The 16216-nt window shown below is 42.0% G+C and overlaps 1 protein-coding gene across 10 annotated transcripts in view; it reads right to left on the bottom strand.

Annotated features, from left to right (window-relative positions):
- PTPRC (protein tyrosine phosphatase receptor type C) overlaps positions 1 to 16216 on the bottom strand; it is a 118849-nt gene that overhangs the window by 52556 nt on the left and 50077 nt on the right. For 6 of the 10 annotated variants that reach the window (XM_047754886.1, XM_047754888.1, XM_047754889.1 and 3 more), the window contains exons 3-7: positions 12760 to 12783; positions 8531 to 8728; positions 2967 to 3113; positions 1228 to 1308; positions 314 to 340 (exon numbers count right to left, since the gene is read on the bottom strand). In XM_047754886.1, coding sequence (XP_047610842.1) covers positions 314 to 340; positions 1228 to 1308; positions 2967 to 3113; positions 8531 to 8728; positions 12760 to 12783 — 477 coding nt within the window. The remainder of the gene's footprint in view (positions 1 to 313; positions 341 to 1227; positions 1309 to 2966; positions 3114 to 8530; positions 8729 to 12759; positions 12784 to 16216) is intronic. The other 4 variants (XM_047754891.1, XM_047754892.1, XM_047754894.1 and 1 more) reach the window with 2 other exon arrangements.

The raw sequence follows: 16216 nt of genomic DNA, 5'->3' as shown, positions 1-16216 counted from the left end.
TGCACTGAACCCTCCCCCCAGCCCCCGAACAAAATCATCCCACTTTACCAATATGCAAACTGAAGTTAAGTAGCTCCACCAAAGTTGTTGGGCTACTAACCATCCATCCTGGTCTGAACGTGACCTCAAAGCTTCTTGCCCTGAAGGAACCTTGCTCTTAAGAGTTGGAGCTAATCATTGGTAAGCAATTAGAACCAGTGGGTTTAGCTTGTTGGGGGGCGGGGGGGGGTTGTCAGAAACTTGGAATAAAACAGGAAACCATTCAAGTGCTCTTCAAAAGTGATATATGTTGCTGCTAGGTAGACAAACTTACCACAGGATGGCTTCGGTGTAGTAGGAGCTGTGATAGAGGAAAAAAAAAACAGAGAGAATGCAAATTATCAAAATTGCCATTTAGAATACCTCTGCTGTATTTTGGAGTACCTTTTGGAAAAGTGTGGTGGAATGGTGACATGTCTGGCTATTCTTACAGCCCAAAGCATTTTAGAAATTTTCATCCCCTTAATGAATCCCAAAATTGATGTATATAGGTAAAACCTCTAGAAAGTTCTGTTTATACCTTTGTTTAAAAAACAACCAGAAAACAGGCAAGGGCGGCTGCATTCTGTGGTTTAACTTTGTAAGGTCTTTTCCTATATACCTCATCCAGGATAACACTTTGCTCTGTCCACCAACTGAGACATATCTTGCGTGGGCATATATATTGAACTCAAGAATTGGGTGGAAGTGCGGTTTGTGGACGCCAAGAGATCTCTGCTGATCTGGTCCTTGATTTGGAAGAAACTGGAGGGAGATGATGCCCTCGCACACTCTGCCTGGCTGACCCGAGAGACACCACCCACGCCTGGACCTTCATGTCCCTGCGTCCCATACGCATGGCTGGGGTTCTGTGGTCTCTCCTCTGCTACTGACCTCTTGGAACAGAGAGCCCCTCTGATAGAATGATTATTTTTCATACTAATACCGACACCCAGAATTAGAGAAAGAAGTCCTAGTATAGCTGGTCATTTCTCTACACGTTTCCAGGAAGGACACAAACAACCCGGGGGTGGGGGTGGGGGTGTGCTATTGCCAGGATGTCATAGGCTATCCCAGTAACATCATTAGAACTTGCAGTTGAACATCTCGAAAAAAAGCCCAGGGTAGAGCCAATGGAAGCCCCTTCTGTGACCATGTCCCAAGCGCGTGGTGGCGATGTGACTGCATGACTGGGGGTCAGGTTGTCACCTATGGTTGAGAGAGCAGCGGTGGAGAAAATGCTTGCTGAAGTGGTCAGAGAGGATGGTGCAGTGAACGTGGTGGGCCCATCTGGAAGGAAATGAACAGAGGAATCACAGTTAATGGAGCTGGTCATGTGGAAGGGCAAGGGGGAAACTCATTAGCAAAGATCAGGTCTTAATGGAATCTTTGCTAGAGGCATCTTCCTAATTTGAACGGACATGTGCTTGTTTTCAAAAGAAGAAAGGGAAGAGTTCCCACTGTGGCCCAGTGGGGATGGGTAGCATCTCTGCAGTGCCAGGACTTGGGTTCGATACTCAGCCCCGCACAGTGGGTTAAAAGACCCAGCATTGCCGCAGCGGCAGCATAAGTCCCAACTTCCACCTGGATCTGATCCCTGGCCTGGGAACTCCATATACTGTGGAGTGGAAAAAAAAAAGAAGAAAAAGAAAGAAGGAAAGAAAGGAAGGAAGGAAGGAAGAAGGAAGGAAGGAAGGAAGGAAGGAAGGAAGGAAGGAAGGAAGGAAAGAAGGAAGGAAAGAAGGGAGGAAGGATGGATGGAAGATAGGGAGAGAGAGAGAAAGAGAAAGAAAGAAGGAAAGAAAGAGAGAAAGAGAAAGAGAAAGAATGAAGGGAGTTCCCATCATGGCTCAGGGGTAATGAATCCGACGGTATCCATGAGGTTGCAGGTTCATTCCTTGGCCTTGCTCAGTGGGTTAAGGATCCAGCGTTGCTGTGAGCTGTGCTGAAGGTTGAAGACATGTCTTAGATCTGGTGTTGCTGTGGCTGCGGCCAGCAGCTGCAGGTTTAATTCAATCCCTAGCCTGCGAACTTCCATAGACTGCTGGTGGGGCCCTAAAAATCAAAAAAACAAAAAGGAAGGAAGGAAAACAAGGAAAGGAGGGAAGGAAGCAAGCAAGAAAAAAGAAAGAAAAGAAAAGAAGAAAGTGAGTCAAAGATTTAAATGATACTTGTCCCCTGAAGAGGACTAAGAGTTGCAACAGTTGGAGCAAAATGTTACATAAGTTGAGAAGAAGCTATTCATTTCTTAGTATAATTCCGACTCCGTGTGCAGAGTCCCCTTTGAACTCCTCCTCACCCGGTATCTCCTACAACTCCCCTTAGTTTCATTACCAACAAAAATACCAGCTACCCTTTTGTACTCGTTAGTTCATCTCCGGGTTTTACATATTCTGCCCTCCCATTGGTCCTATCCTGATACCCATTTTTCCCCCCCACTGTACAGCAAGGGGATCAAGTTATCCTTACATGTATAAATTTTTCCCCACCCTTTGTTCTATTGCAATATGAGTATCTAGACATAGTTCTCAATGCTCCTCAGCAGGATCTCCTTGTAAATCTATTCTAAGCTGCTGATACCCATTTTTTTAAAAGAAGGCATTGAAGGGTCTGAGCAGCGTGTCCTAAAGTCGGCTAGAAAGTTGAAAAGGCGGCATCTGATTTCAGGGCTATATATAGGATGTTAAGGTTTGTCATCTTTTCTTTTTTGCCATGAATTTTTATCACATATGTGATAAAAGAACATGCACCCGGGGGGGGGGGGGAAATGCTCACTGGCACGTTAGCGTTTTGTTTTGTTTTTCGATTAATGAGTATCATTGGAGGAAAATGCATCAAATGGAAAACCTGCAATTCATATTTGGTGGGAAGTAAAAGAGCTGCATGAGAGGTTCAAGCATCCATGACCTTATCCAGAAGCTAAAGCACTTAGAGCAACACAGTCAAACCTGAGGCGTTATCTCTGGTGGTCGAGTTGGAGATGCGTGGAGGTGAGGCAGCGGGGCTGCTGCTGTGTGCAGGGTTGGGGATAGCTACGGTTGAAGTAGCTGTGTCTGCAGGCAAGGTGAGGGGGGTGGTCTTCATTCCTGGAGCACCTGCAATCAGAAAGGCCGTCAGCACCACACCCCCTTCCTACCACAATGACAGTGGCCACACAGTCAGCGGATGCATGCTTATTAACAGAGGTGAAGGTGGAGCAGCAAACATTCAAACACCCCTGCTACCTTGCAACGAAGCCCCATCTGCAACTGTACAGCAAGAGGAAATGACGTCCACTCTCTTAGAATAAAACATAATGGGAGACTATAGGAGAAAAAGCATATATATATATATATATCCAGGTCACTTTGCTGTATGGTAGAAATTGACACAACACTGTAAACTAACTATAATTTTAAAAATCGGGAGTTCCCGTCGTGGCGCAGTGGTTAACGAATCTGACTAGGAACCATGAGGTTGCGGGTTTGGTCCCTGCCCTTGCTCAGTGGGTTAACGATCCGGCGTTGCCGTGAGCTGTGGTGTAGGTTGCAGACGCGGCTCGGATCCAGCGTTGCTGTGGCTCTGGCTTAGGTCGGTGGCTACAGCTCCGATTCAACCCCTGGCCTGGGAACCTCCATATGCCGCGGGAGCCGCCCAAGAAATAGCAACAACAACAAAAGACCAAAAAAAAAAATCATATAGTTATAAACGTTTTTCAAGTAGCATGGCTTTTGGGACAGACAATGTGCCACCTGTGAAGCTTTGGCATCAGAGCACACATTTTAAGAGTATCTGGGACCTCCAGGAGTTGTTCCCTAGCAGCTTAGCTGTGAAGGTTTCAGCATTGCCATGGCATGTATGGGTTCACATCTGGGCCTTGGGAACTTCCACATGCCACAGGCACAGCAAAACAAACAAACAAACCAACAAAAAACCTGGGACCTTGGGAGATAGCGTGGACCACAAAGGGAGGCCATCTGCCCTAGGCAATACGGAAGATGCCCAGAGTGGGTACCACTGGCTGGTGCTGAGACCACAGAGATGGAAGTGAGCTCTGAGGGTAAAAGGCTGTGCTGAGATTGGCCCCAGAGGAACTGCTGCCCGCCTCTGCCATGGCCTTGGATGGGGCACACCTCTCCGGGGAGGGACCCTGGATGCAGGTGCTTCGTTCTAATTTTCTTAAAATAGAGCTGAAGGGGATCCTGCCTGTGCAGCTACCGAACTCATTTTCTTTTTTTGTTTGTTTGTTTATTATTTTTTTTTTCCTTCCAGTTGAAGCTCACAATTCTACCTTCACTGCAGCGGCTCCCCTTGCCAGGAAAAAGCAACCTCGTTTAGAGCCCAAAAACATCACATTAGAGCGACAGCATCCCTTTAGTTTCTGATACAGACGAGCTAAGGGGTACAGAATCAAGGGTGGTTGCCAAAAGCACACACAGCACGTCACATCGTTCTCCAGCACCACACCCAGAATCACTGCACAGGTGAGCGACGTGTATTCGCTGGGGACCAGCTAGATGCCTAGCACTACACTATTGTCCGGGCAAAAAATAGAGCTAGATCCTTTTTGAGTTTGTGTGGTCATTTCACTGTCAGGATCCCTGGGGTCACCAATTCCATGGTATAAGGTTGGTCCTGCACCTGCCTTGAGATGCTCTGTGTTGCAGAGCGGGAGGTACCCTCCAATCTCTCTCTCCCTCTCTCTCTCTTTCACACACCACACACACGCACGCACGCACGCACGCACGAGGGCGTGCGTGCACATAGCACTGAACATGAATCTTCCCAAATTCTGAGTTTGGGTTCCCAGTTCAGTCTTAAAAGCCACTAAATCCCTACCCAAGTGTAAGTAAACCCCAGAATGGAATGAGTAACATAAACATCCATTTTTTCACCTCTGGATACTCAAGGCACGGCTTCAATAGAACCAGAAGAGTAGAAAATGTTTGGGTTTTTTTAATCCTTAAAAAAAAAGGTAGGCATACGGCTGGCCCTCTGCAAATTTTGGAATCAGTCAGGCTTGACTTCATCCCTCCTTCATACTTTTTTTTCTACTTCTCTTTCACTAGCTCATTCTCTTTGCCCCTCCCCAGGGTCCCCTGTCCCCATGCCGGTTCTGAAGTCCCCCACTCTCACCCTTCCAAACCCCTTACCTTCTCTCTTCCTATGAAAACTACTTTCCCTGGTGGAGAATCTTAGCAATGGCCTAGGACTGGCAATTACAATTTTAATGAGGTCCATTAATAGATTTTTTAATGAGTGAAATTAACCACCGAGAGAGGAAAAATTCCTTGATGGGGCAAAGCAGACTAATCTGTGTGATGGTCAGCCCTCCAGAGCTATTTCCCAGCTCCTTTCCAGCCACAACGTCTGAATCCCTGCATTTGCTAAAAGCACCCAATCTTTGTACTGCAGTTCCTGTGGCAGCCAGACCTGGTGGAAGATGGTAGACAAGCTAGGGCAGTTCTCTTCCCAGCTTGTCATGATTTTTATGCCAAAGGAACAATCTTAATTCTTCAAAAAAATAATGACCATTTGACAGATTCCATCTTCCACACTGGAGCAAAAACTGCCAGGTTCCCCATTCATATCTTTAACTTTCAGGCACTCAGGGCAGAGAGTATATGCCTCTGTTACCCGAGAAACATGCTTACTTTTCAGGATAAAAAGGGCACCAGGAAAGGAGTACACACTGAGTGGGAAAGACAAGGCAGGGGCTATTTTGCAGTTTTTATAGACAGAGATGCTAAAACTGAAAGGATTTTGATGCTTTGAATGGAGAATATGAGCGTCTATTTTTTTCTATTATTTTAGGAACAATTTAATTGTGGGTATAATTTCTCAGTGCCCTTTAGTGGCAGTGGACACCACTTACTCTTCATTGTTTTTGTTTAGGTAGGATATCTTAGTAAAGAATTTGTGCATCTATTCTTTATTCCTAGTGAAGAGAAGTTCTCACTGCACAGTAACACCTGCCCAGGAAATAAATAAACATATAAAGCCCTGAATAATCTTCTGAATAGGCTTCTTCTCTGTTCTCATCATTCTTCTTTATTAATTCATCTCTATTACAAGGACTTTTGTTACTCTGCCTCGTGGATTGAGGGTAACAACGAAAGTATAAAATTTCAGATTAATCCACCATCAAATGCTACACGTGAGATGGTGCTTGGATTTCTTCACTCCTACGTAGATGGTAGTTCACGCAGTCTTCATAGCTGCACAAGTCTAAAGGGCCCGCAAATCGGAGTTGTCATTCTTGCCGAGAGCAGGGGTGAGTCCACAGAGGACGCCTTGGGGCCAGTGTCCGAGCACCTCATCCTGCAGAGGGCGCCCGCGGGTCTACGTGAGCCTCAGGTGAGGAGGAGTTTGTGCTAATTAACAATGAGATCATTTCATCAATATCTCCCCACCGCAGATAAAAAAAAAAAATTAAATACCAGGAGGTTCTAAGGAGAAAACTGATATTATAGTTTACCAACTGTGAAAGGGCCCAGTCTCTTAAAGTTCAAGTCTGCCTGTTTTTAAGTTCACCTGCCAGGTGGGTAGCACCTGCATCCTCCGTTTACACATATGGGAGGCTCCCTGGGCTGATGCAGCCGGAGACGGCCCATGTTTCCAGGTGGCTTTTGTGACGTCTAGGTCATTATGACCCTTTAGAATTCTCCATCAGCTCCACAAACTGCAAGTGGGCAGAGTAAGAAAAGAATACCCAATATGCAAGGGTCTCTTACAAATCACAAATATATACATACTTTTATGAGGCTGTTTTGCAACATGCATGCATTATTTTTTATAAAGATAATATTACATAATTAAATTTCATATTATGATGTAGATGCTTATTGTAATCATTTTTTAAAATTTTTGAAATGGTGTATGTTATACTGTTAGAAAAATGGACTGAGGGATATTTTTCCTCCTCGTGTATTAGTAAGCAAGAAAAGTTGAATTGCATTCCCATCCACCATACAAATCAATCCTAAGACTATATTAAATAACTCAGAAGTTTTATTCCAGTAGATAACTGAAATATTGCCTGATAGCAAGATTATTTTCTAGAAAAGAAACTGTGTTCTCTTGCTTGAAAGCATGAGATTTTCCAAGCTAATTGCACCATCCCTTTTGCTGTGCCAGATCAAGTATTTTTATTCATCTTTATTTCCAATCCATTTCATTTTGAACCTTTTTTCTAGAATTTTGCTTCATATGTAAAACTCTGGCTTTAATTTTTTTTGGGGGGGGGATGTGGAAATGAAACTTGGGAATGTTGTATGCGTGCATTTACGTATGTGAGGGGAAATGTGGAAGCTTTGAGCTGAAAAATTCTGTGTGATGTCACTTCGTCAATAAAAAAGTTTAACATGAAAAGCTCTACCTAGCCTCCACCTCCCTCATGCTCACATTCCTTTGATTAAAAGGAATTCAGACACTTGCGATGTTTAGAGAAGCCCCAGCCACAACCCATGTCCTAGGGTAGCCAGGAAAAGTGGAATCAAGATTAAATCTACATTACTGTAATTGATATGACAGCATCGATTGTCCATTTAGCTGCTTATCACAGCCAATAAACTTCAAGACACTGCATGTAGCCTGTACCACGTGTCTGTGATCGGCTTACCCGGGATTGTGTTTCAAGCTAACCCTGAAGACTCTACTGAACAAATATCTTAATCTCTTTAATCAGAGTATGCCTCAGAAAGTGGCACACTGTACATTATTTCAGAAAAGGCGCCAACCGCCCTCAGTATGGTAGGTTTATGTGCAAGATATACTTCCAGATCTAACATTACAAAAAGAAGGAGCAGATCAGTGGTCTCTGGATCCTAGGAGCATCCAGAGTCTTCCCTCGCAGAAACACCTCCCCTGTCATTCTCCTAGTTTCCTATGAACATGGCCACATTCCCTTAAATTCTACCACTGGGACTCACAACTCTAATTATGTGTCTATGCATCCATACCCATATAGTTGCATAAATAATGTGACTATCTCTGGAAGAAATCCAAATAACCAACCCGGATTACCAAGCCTCTGGTTTTTTTTTTTTTTTTTAAATTATCTCCAACAATGTTCTGATATTGAGAGTCTGGAATTGAACCAAGAAAACCCTACTTTGGGGTAAAAGGGGGGACAGCATGGGGAGAAGAAGGGTGAGACCAACCAAGACCTGAAGTAGAGTTCTGACCTGCTCAGGGCTCCAGAAAACCTACGTGAGCAGGAACTGGGAAAATGATGCAGCCTGTGGGGATCAGAGAACACCGAGAAAACCCCCCACATCCCGATTTTATTTGGGGGGCAGGGGAGCTTCCCTCCCTCTCTCCCCCTCCCCCTAACAACCTGCGGTCATGACTTTCATCAGCCAATATTTCATAAACGCCTAGATGTTCTACACTTGGTAAAATCACATAGAAAACTGAGCAGACAATTTAAAGATAAACTTCTGATAACTTTAAAATTAAAAAAAAAAAAGAGCGAGAGAGAGATCGAGAGGCTAGTTTCCCTCAACCCGTCTCCAGTGAGGTCTCTGCCAACCTGTCCCATCAGTAGTGCTATCGTTATCCTCAGGGCCCGGGGAAACTTCCACTGTGGCATTGCCTGCACTAGAAGGAGGCTTGGTCTCTGAGGAGTCGTTTTCTCGATCAGAGATGCTTGCGAGTGAGGATGCAGTGGTGCGAGCAATTAAGGGGTCACGTGGAGGCACAGCAGGGGACTCCTCTGTCATGTTCGTTCCTGTCGTATTGGTTGGAGATGGAGGAAGGAGAAAATAAACATATGAATCATATCCTGAATCATATCATCTGAGCCTATAACTCCCCAGCCCTACAGTGTGACCATAAGTAAACAACTGGTGTGCCCCTGCATGCAAACACACACACACCACACAGGTATAAATTATGGTATATATATATGTATATGGTATGTGTGCATTTAAAATGCTTATACAGGAGTTCCCGCTGTGGCACAGTGGCTTAAGAATCCTACTGCAGTTGCACCTGTTGCTGCAGGGTTGCGGTTCAATTCGCAGAGGGGCACCCTGGGTTAAAGGATCTGGCCATTGCCATAACTGCAATGTAGGTTCCAGCTGTGGCTCCAATTCTATCCTTGGCCCGGAGCTTCCATATGTTTCCAGTGCAGCCGTACAATTAAAAACAAAAAGGAAAAGAAAGCAAATAAAATGCATAGACCTTGTGTCTATGCATCCATACCCATATAGTTGCATAAAGAGGTTTAAATATAATTCGTAGACTAAGATGTAAAACAAGCCACAGAACAGTGGCTAGAGATGAACCTGGGGAGATGGCGTTGAAAGCAGCTATTTCCTGCCCTCTTTCCAGGTTGTGGCTGAATTCTCAACTGTCCAAAGCAACTGGGTTCAGACAGACAAAACTCAAAGCATGAAGAGGATGAAAAGAAATTGTAAAAGGCTGATCCACACAGAAAAGACTAAAGAAAAATCAAGTTGGAAGAGGATTATCAGGAGGGTTCCAAGAGGGAAAAAAAAGTGAAAGAAAAAATTCTAGATGGACACACCAATGTTTTTTTTTTTTTTTTTTTAATAAATCGAGTTCAAACAAAACAAAGACCATGTAAAAGACTGGATAACAGAAGTTCCAAATACACAAATGACCCAAGTCTACAAAAAAAAAATTTTTTTTTTTTCATGATAATAAAAGAAACATGAGTTGAGACGTGGATTTAACGTTTTACAGTTTCTGTTCACATCAGAAAAAAAGCGAAAATGGGGCATGGTCTTGGTGAAGTAGGTCTATGCAGAGCTAAGATGAGCGGATGGAAAAAGCTGCCTGTAGGGCAGGTGAACACCATGCATCAAAGTCCTTTGCATCGTGAAAGAACGGGGAAGGACACCCGTTTTGTTTTTTTAAGCAACAATAATACATTGTGATTTCTTCATATTGGGATTATAGAGGCGTAATTTTTTTCGAAAGTTTCTTTAACATGTGTTTACTTCTGAGAATCACAGAGTTTGTTTTTCCATATCTAATTAATGAAAAATTGAGTTACACCACAAGTAGTTTGATGAATTCAGTTCAAGGGGGATGGATAAGAGAATGGCACAAAATTGGGAAATGGGAGGGGGATGCGGGGGACAGAAAAGGAGCAGAAGTGCTAAGGGGGACAGAACAAAGAACAGAAACGGAAAGTCACCGAGCAGAGAAACAACGGAAACAACTACACATATAAATGAGAAAGAAGATGAAAAATAAAGTGAGGAAAACAAACTAGAAAATAAAAGGAAAGTCGATTCTTCAGTAAAATTATTTATCACACGCTTTTAAAACGAAAAGAAAGAAAATGGAAGCAGAAGTGACGCTGCGTCCGAGATTCATTCATTAATGTCAAGGATGATGTGAAATCCACTTCTACTAAGGATGGATAAAACCCCTCTGAGCCACGTGGAACTGCCCCAACGCCAGGACACATGGATGATCACAGGGCTATTCTGTGACTACAGAAATCCAAAGAGATAGGATAGTCGTTGTATGTGTTCTCCCCCCCCCCAAAAAAAAGTCCAATCCCTAAAATTCCATAACCTAATGACTCACAAATGCATATGTTCGCCATCAAAATTTCGCCCATAATTACTTGACAACATGTCCAACTGAGTAAATAAGCAACTAGTGCCTTCCTGTCTTCGGCGTCAAATGACCAATCTAACTTTAGTCTTTTCTCATCCTATATGTTGAGTGAAAGTGGGGGGAGGGGGCAGGCAGGAGTGAGGACGTGCGAGGGAGGGAGGAGGGAGGAGCTTAATTAACATTCCGTCCAATAACATTAATCCACCTTCATCCTTATAGACTTGATCCGTTACTAGTGTATCGTTTTTGAGGTTGAACCCACTTGGGTGTTGGCAAGATTCCAGGTGCTTTGAGAAAGATGGTGGCACTTTCCCTCTTTCACCTCCCCCCTTTTGTTAGATGCAAATGACAAAGAAGGAAAATCCCTGCCCATGTCTCACATTACAGCGCTGTACTATTTTGAAGAGAAGCATCCTAAGAAGGACTTCCAGTCAAGAGTGAATTTAATCCACAAGTGAGTGAAAAGAGCGCATTCTAAGATCCGCTCCCCTGGAAGCCTTCACATCCCTGCACACATTTTAAAGCTCCATGCACGAGGCCCTCGTGTCACAAGTCAGAGCTGAAGGTAGGATTAGAAATCACGCCTCTGTTGCCAATTCCACTTAGTCCCTGTCCCGTTCCCCCACCCCGGCTTTGCAGATACGCTGGTTTCCATGGGTCCTATTTTCCTTGGCAACATTGGGGAAGAGACCACGCTGATGTGCCTTTGGAATAACTTACCCGGTTTCATCATTTGGAGGCTTGTTGTCATTGAGTCCATGCAGAGCTAATGGAAACTGTCTCAATAAGGTGAGGGTCCCCCCACTATTTTAGACATTCACCCTCCCTTCCTATCCCCATTTCCACTCCCCCCCCCTGCAAAAATGACCAGGTTCTAGGGTTGAGACTCTGAGTTGCCAATAGGTGGCATAAACCAGTCTCAACCTGCTACGCATGGATGACTTTCATATTGAGAAATCCTCTCTGCCATCCTATAAAACTACAAATGTCTAATATTAGACCTTTGAAAAACAAGAGAGGAATATTTAGGAATATTTTGTTAGAGTTCCTTGTTTTTTGGAATGAACTTCCCTTTACCTACAAAAATACTTCTTTAGGAAAAGTTGGGAAGGAGGGATGGAGGAGGGGTTTGGGACTGGCAGAGGCACGGGATTGTATATGGAATGGATGGTCAACCAGGACCTGCTATGTAGCACAGGGAACTCTAACCAACACTCTGTGATAATCTACAGAGGAAAAGATTTAAAAAAAAAAAGAGTGGGTACACGATACAACTAAATCACGTTGTTGCACAGCAGAAATTATCACACGTTGCCAATCAACTATGCATCAACGCAACTTTAGAAAATGAAAAAAATAGTTCCTTTAATAATCCAGTTCTCAGAACAGTTTGAATGTGCCTCATTAGAACTGTGCATCATAATTGTTTAAATCGGGGTTATTTTTCACGCTTTACCTATGTTCTTAATGCATAATGTCAGCCACATGCTTCATCAGGATATCAAGAATATATGGTCAACAACAGTAACATTGAAGTGATGTAATGTATGTTTAACCAGATGCAATCTAATTTTTCTCTCTTCTTTGGCAGGTGATATGTATGAATTTATTGTCAGCATCTCCATTGCTTAAATATAATTTCTCTCCAGATTAGGCCACTTGTTAAGAGTTAATTGTGACAGTTAGACTTAGTTGTGGCAATAGAATTTGGAAATGATTATTACAAAATATCTTAATAGTGTCAAAGCTTTTCTCTAGCAGGAATTTATATTTATACATATAATTATGTTTAGAATTCTCTCTAGTTTCTCATATTATTCCTTAACTATGCAGTTTCACAATCTCTCTAACATAAAGTGATTTATTTATAGCGTTAAAATTTTAAAAAGAGATCGAAAACCTGTCAGGTGGTTTACTGTCAAGTTTGTTAAAAGCTGTAATTGACAGACAATAATATCTACAAATAATAATAGGTTCAGGTAGTTATCAAAATCATATCTTATAAGCATAAATACTAAGAATAAGAGAATGTCAAGGGCCATTCATGATTATAAAGTTTGTCCTTACAAAATAATTTCACAAGATAAAAATAGAAAATTTTACCAACATTACATATACAAATCTAACAAGAAAAAAAAGTAAAATTCAAATATTAATTCCTACCTTGATTGGGAGAATTGGCTTGTCCTGCAAAAAAGAACAGAAACACCTCTTAGAACATTTCGAACTTCATGCTTATACATGTAAATGTGTTAGATTTATATGTATATAAATATGTATACTTTATATAAAAAGCATCTCCATATTCATACAGTGGCAGTTTTCAGGACCTTTGACACAGGGGAAACCATCTTCCTTCTCTTAATATCATATTTACAAAGCCCCAAACTCTGTCAAAACTATGCTGTTAACTTTTGAATTCTCAGGTAAGGTAAGACAACTCGTAGAATAACGAAGAGCTCCTGGAAGTCATTTCAAGTCTGCAAAAGACGTTGAAAAGACTTCTGGAAAGTCTTTCCCAAACACATGCATTTATTGAGCTACTGATGATTGACGGAGTTCTCACCATGTTCTAGAAATTATGCCACATTCATTTTCCATGCTAAAATATGATAGAGTTATAGAAACGCTCTGCCCCCGTGGGCTCAGTTCAGTGACACAGACCACATAAAATAACAGCAACAACAATAACATACATGGTAATGACAGAGAGAGGAACGCTGCTCTGGAAGCACGTAGGAGGATCATCTAATTTATTTTTTTAAATTGTATTGGATTATACTTGACTTACAATGTTAGTTTCAGATGTGTAGCAAAGTGAATCAGATAGCCATTCTTTTTCAGAGGCTTTTCCCATTTAGATTATTTCAGAATATTGAGTTCCCTGTGCTGTACTGTAGGACCTCATTAGTTATCCGCTCTCTATAGAGTAGTACTCTCACTATGTAGTGTATGTATTTAAGTCCCCTAATTAAGACTCCCAGGTTGGTGGCTGGCTGGTGGAGGAGGTGTTAGATAGAATTTCTTGAATACATGTAGGCTCTGACTTAAAGGCTGATGGACAGCTACCTTAGTCCTAGAATAAGAAGTTGGGATTATCTCACAGGCTTTAGCCAATGATATATTTTCTGAGGACAAGCTGATCAGAAAAAACTCTCTCCCCTCAGAAGACCCATCAGAGGTGTACTACTCAATGTTCTTCAATCCATCCCCTGGTTTATTGCTTAAAATAAAATGTACTTTTGTGTTATATATGTAAAGTGTGTATCATACATAAATGCATGTAATTAGTAAAATATATGGTTTAAATAGGTAAAATGCTTTCTTATTTTATTATGGTATAGTTCTCTGCTTTTTTTTTCATCGTTTATATTTAAATTATTGTTTTACTGCTACATTATTTGCATTTTTGTCCTTGCTAGGTCAGCTTTTGTCTATCCCATGCAAAATAACTTTTAAAAAATATTTTTATCTTTCCATTAATCATTTTCACTCTACTCTCATTCATTCTTATTTCCTTCTGAATAAAGTTATTAGAATCACATTGATTTGCAAAAAAAAAAAAAAAGGTAAATAGAAACAGAAAATATCAGTATATCAGCAACTAATATCTTTTGTACTTCAAGTGAAAGGAAAAACAACCCTTCCTGGTCATTATAAAGAGAGTAACATATTGCCACATTCAAAACATTCAGGTTGGTTTAAGTGTATGAACACATTTCATAGAATACACCTGTCTTCTTTATCGGAGAAATATGTAAGCTTTGAAATATCTAAAATGATTTTGATATGCCTCTTCTCACTGTAAGCCCTTAGACTTCAGACAAGTTCATTTGATTTGGTTAAGTCCAAGAAAGATGTATTGTTTTGCTGGCATGCTGGCAGTGGCTAGTTTCAAGCATGACTAAAAGCATGGAATTTTGCCCTGGCAAAGCTCATCACCCATAAGAAATATAGGTAGAAATATAGCTATAACCTCCAGTGGTCTGCCAAGACACTTAAGTCATGGATGTACCTTATCTCTAGAGTAAGGGGTATTAATTAAGGGTCTATATAATTAATAAGGGGTATTAATAAGGGGTTGTGTAATAAGGGGTTGATAAGCCATTGCTGCGTGATTCTGAACAAGACTAAATGCAAGGGAGAAATCAGACCTGAAAACAACAGCTTTGGGAGAAAAGCCAAGAGCAGGCATTAGAAACTACGATAAGGAGTCCGGATTTTTTCTTGAGTGATGGAATCAATTAACAAAGAGTAGATATGATTAATCTATCGTTCTGATCTATGAGTTTGTTGCCACTAAAATATATAGTGCAAATTACATAATAAGAGCCTTGTATAATAAGGAATTATAATCTGTCACATATTTCATGTGGACATGAGAAAATAAATGATGGGATGATAAGAGAGCTCTTTCTTTCTTTTCTTTGTCTTTTTGTCTTTTCTAGGGCCACTCCCATGGCATATAGAGGTTCCCAGGCTAGGGGTCCAATCGGAGCTGTAGCCGCCAGCCTATGCCAGAGCCACAGCAACGCTGGATTCGAGCCATGTCTACGGCCTACACCACAGCTCACGGCAACGCCGGATCTTTAACCCACTGAGCAAGGGCAGAGACCGAACCCGCAACCTCATGGTTCCTAGTCGGATTTGTTAACCACTGCGCCACAACGGAAACTCTGAGAGCTCTTTCTTTTTACCCCTAAGAACTATGAGTATTAGAGTCAAGATGTTAGCTATGGTTCCAATCAGTAGACTGTTGGTCAGGCCACTTACACGTCTAACGCCCCAGTGATAATTCATTTGATTCCAAATGATTCAAAAGCCAGGCACTTCTTTAAAGCAAATAAATAAGGTTCAGCATTTTTAATCTAAGTTTTGAAAAGGAGAGCAGGGTAAGTTCCCCAAATGAACAAGAAGGTTTCTAGAGATTTGTCTTTTTTAAAGAACAATTCATAAATAAGATTATATTAATAATATTTATTGAGTGTTATCAGGTGCCAGGCAGCACACTAAGCCCTTTGCTTGTATTTTCTTTCTCAAGCATCACAGCAACCCTCAGAAGTTAGAGCAGTTAGACCCCTTGGCTGAGGTCTCAGGGCTGGTCCATACTAGCCTGGGCTTGACCTCGAGCCTGTCTGACTCCCCAGGCCATGCTTTCCAGCCTCAGACATCCCGCTTTCCCCATCAACTTGTCCTTGGAAACTTTCCTCTCCAACCGACCTTGTGGCAAGGAAATTCTTTCCCCGTGTTTTAAGTTCCATCGAGATCAGTGTTTATGAAGAGCTTAGTAAGTAAGTAAAAAAGCATCTTAATCAGGATTGGGTTGCAGCATAAATGACTCTGAGTGCTACAGATGCTCAGATCATCTTGGCACTAGATGTAGACATTCGGAGGAAATTAGAGTTTGCTGAGCGAATGCTCTGTGGACAATACAGAAGAATATTCGAAAATTCCGCGGTGCATCAGTTTAACTCACTGCGACATGGCATTTTGACAGGAAAGTCAACCACGCAACAGCAACATCAGACAAAAGTATTACAACTCACATGCCTCGTGTTCAGCTGGGAAGAGGCTTCTGGTGTTTGGGAACAGAATAATAACATATCTGTGTATCTATATA

The sequence above is a fragment of the Phacochoerus africanus genome, chromosome 12 (assembly GCF_016906955.1).
Source record: "Phacochoerus africanus isolate WHEZ1 chromosome 12, ROS_Pafr_v1, whole genome shotgun sequence".
NCBI lineage: Eukaryota > Metazoa > Chordata > Mammalia > Artiodactyla > Suidae > Phacochoerus > Phacochoerus africanus.
This window is presented reverse-complemented; position numbering and strand designations above follow the sequence as displayed.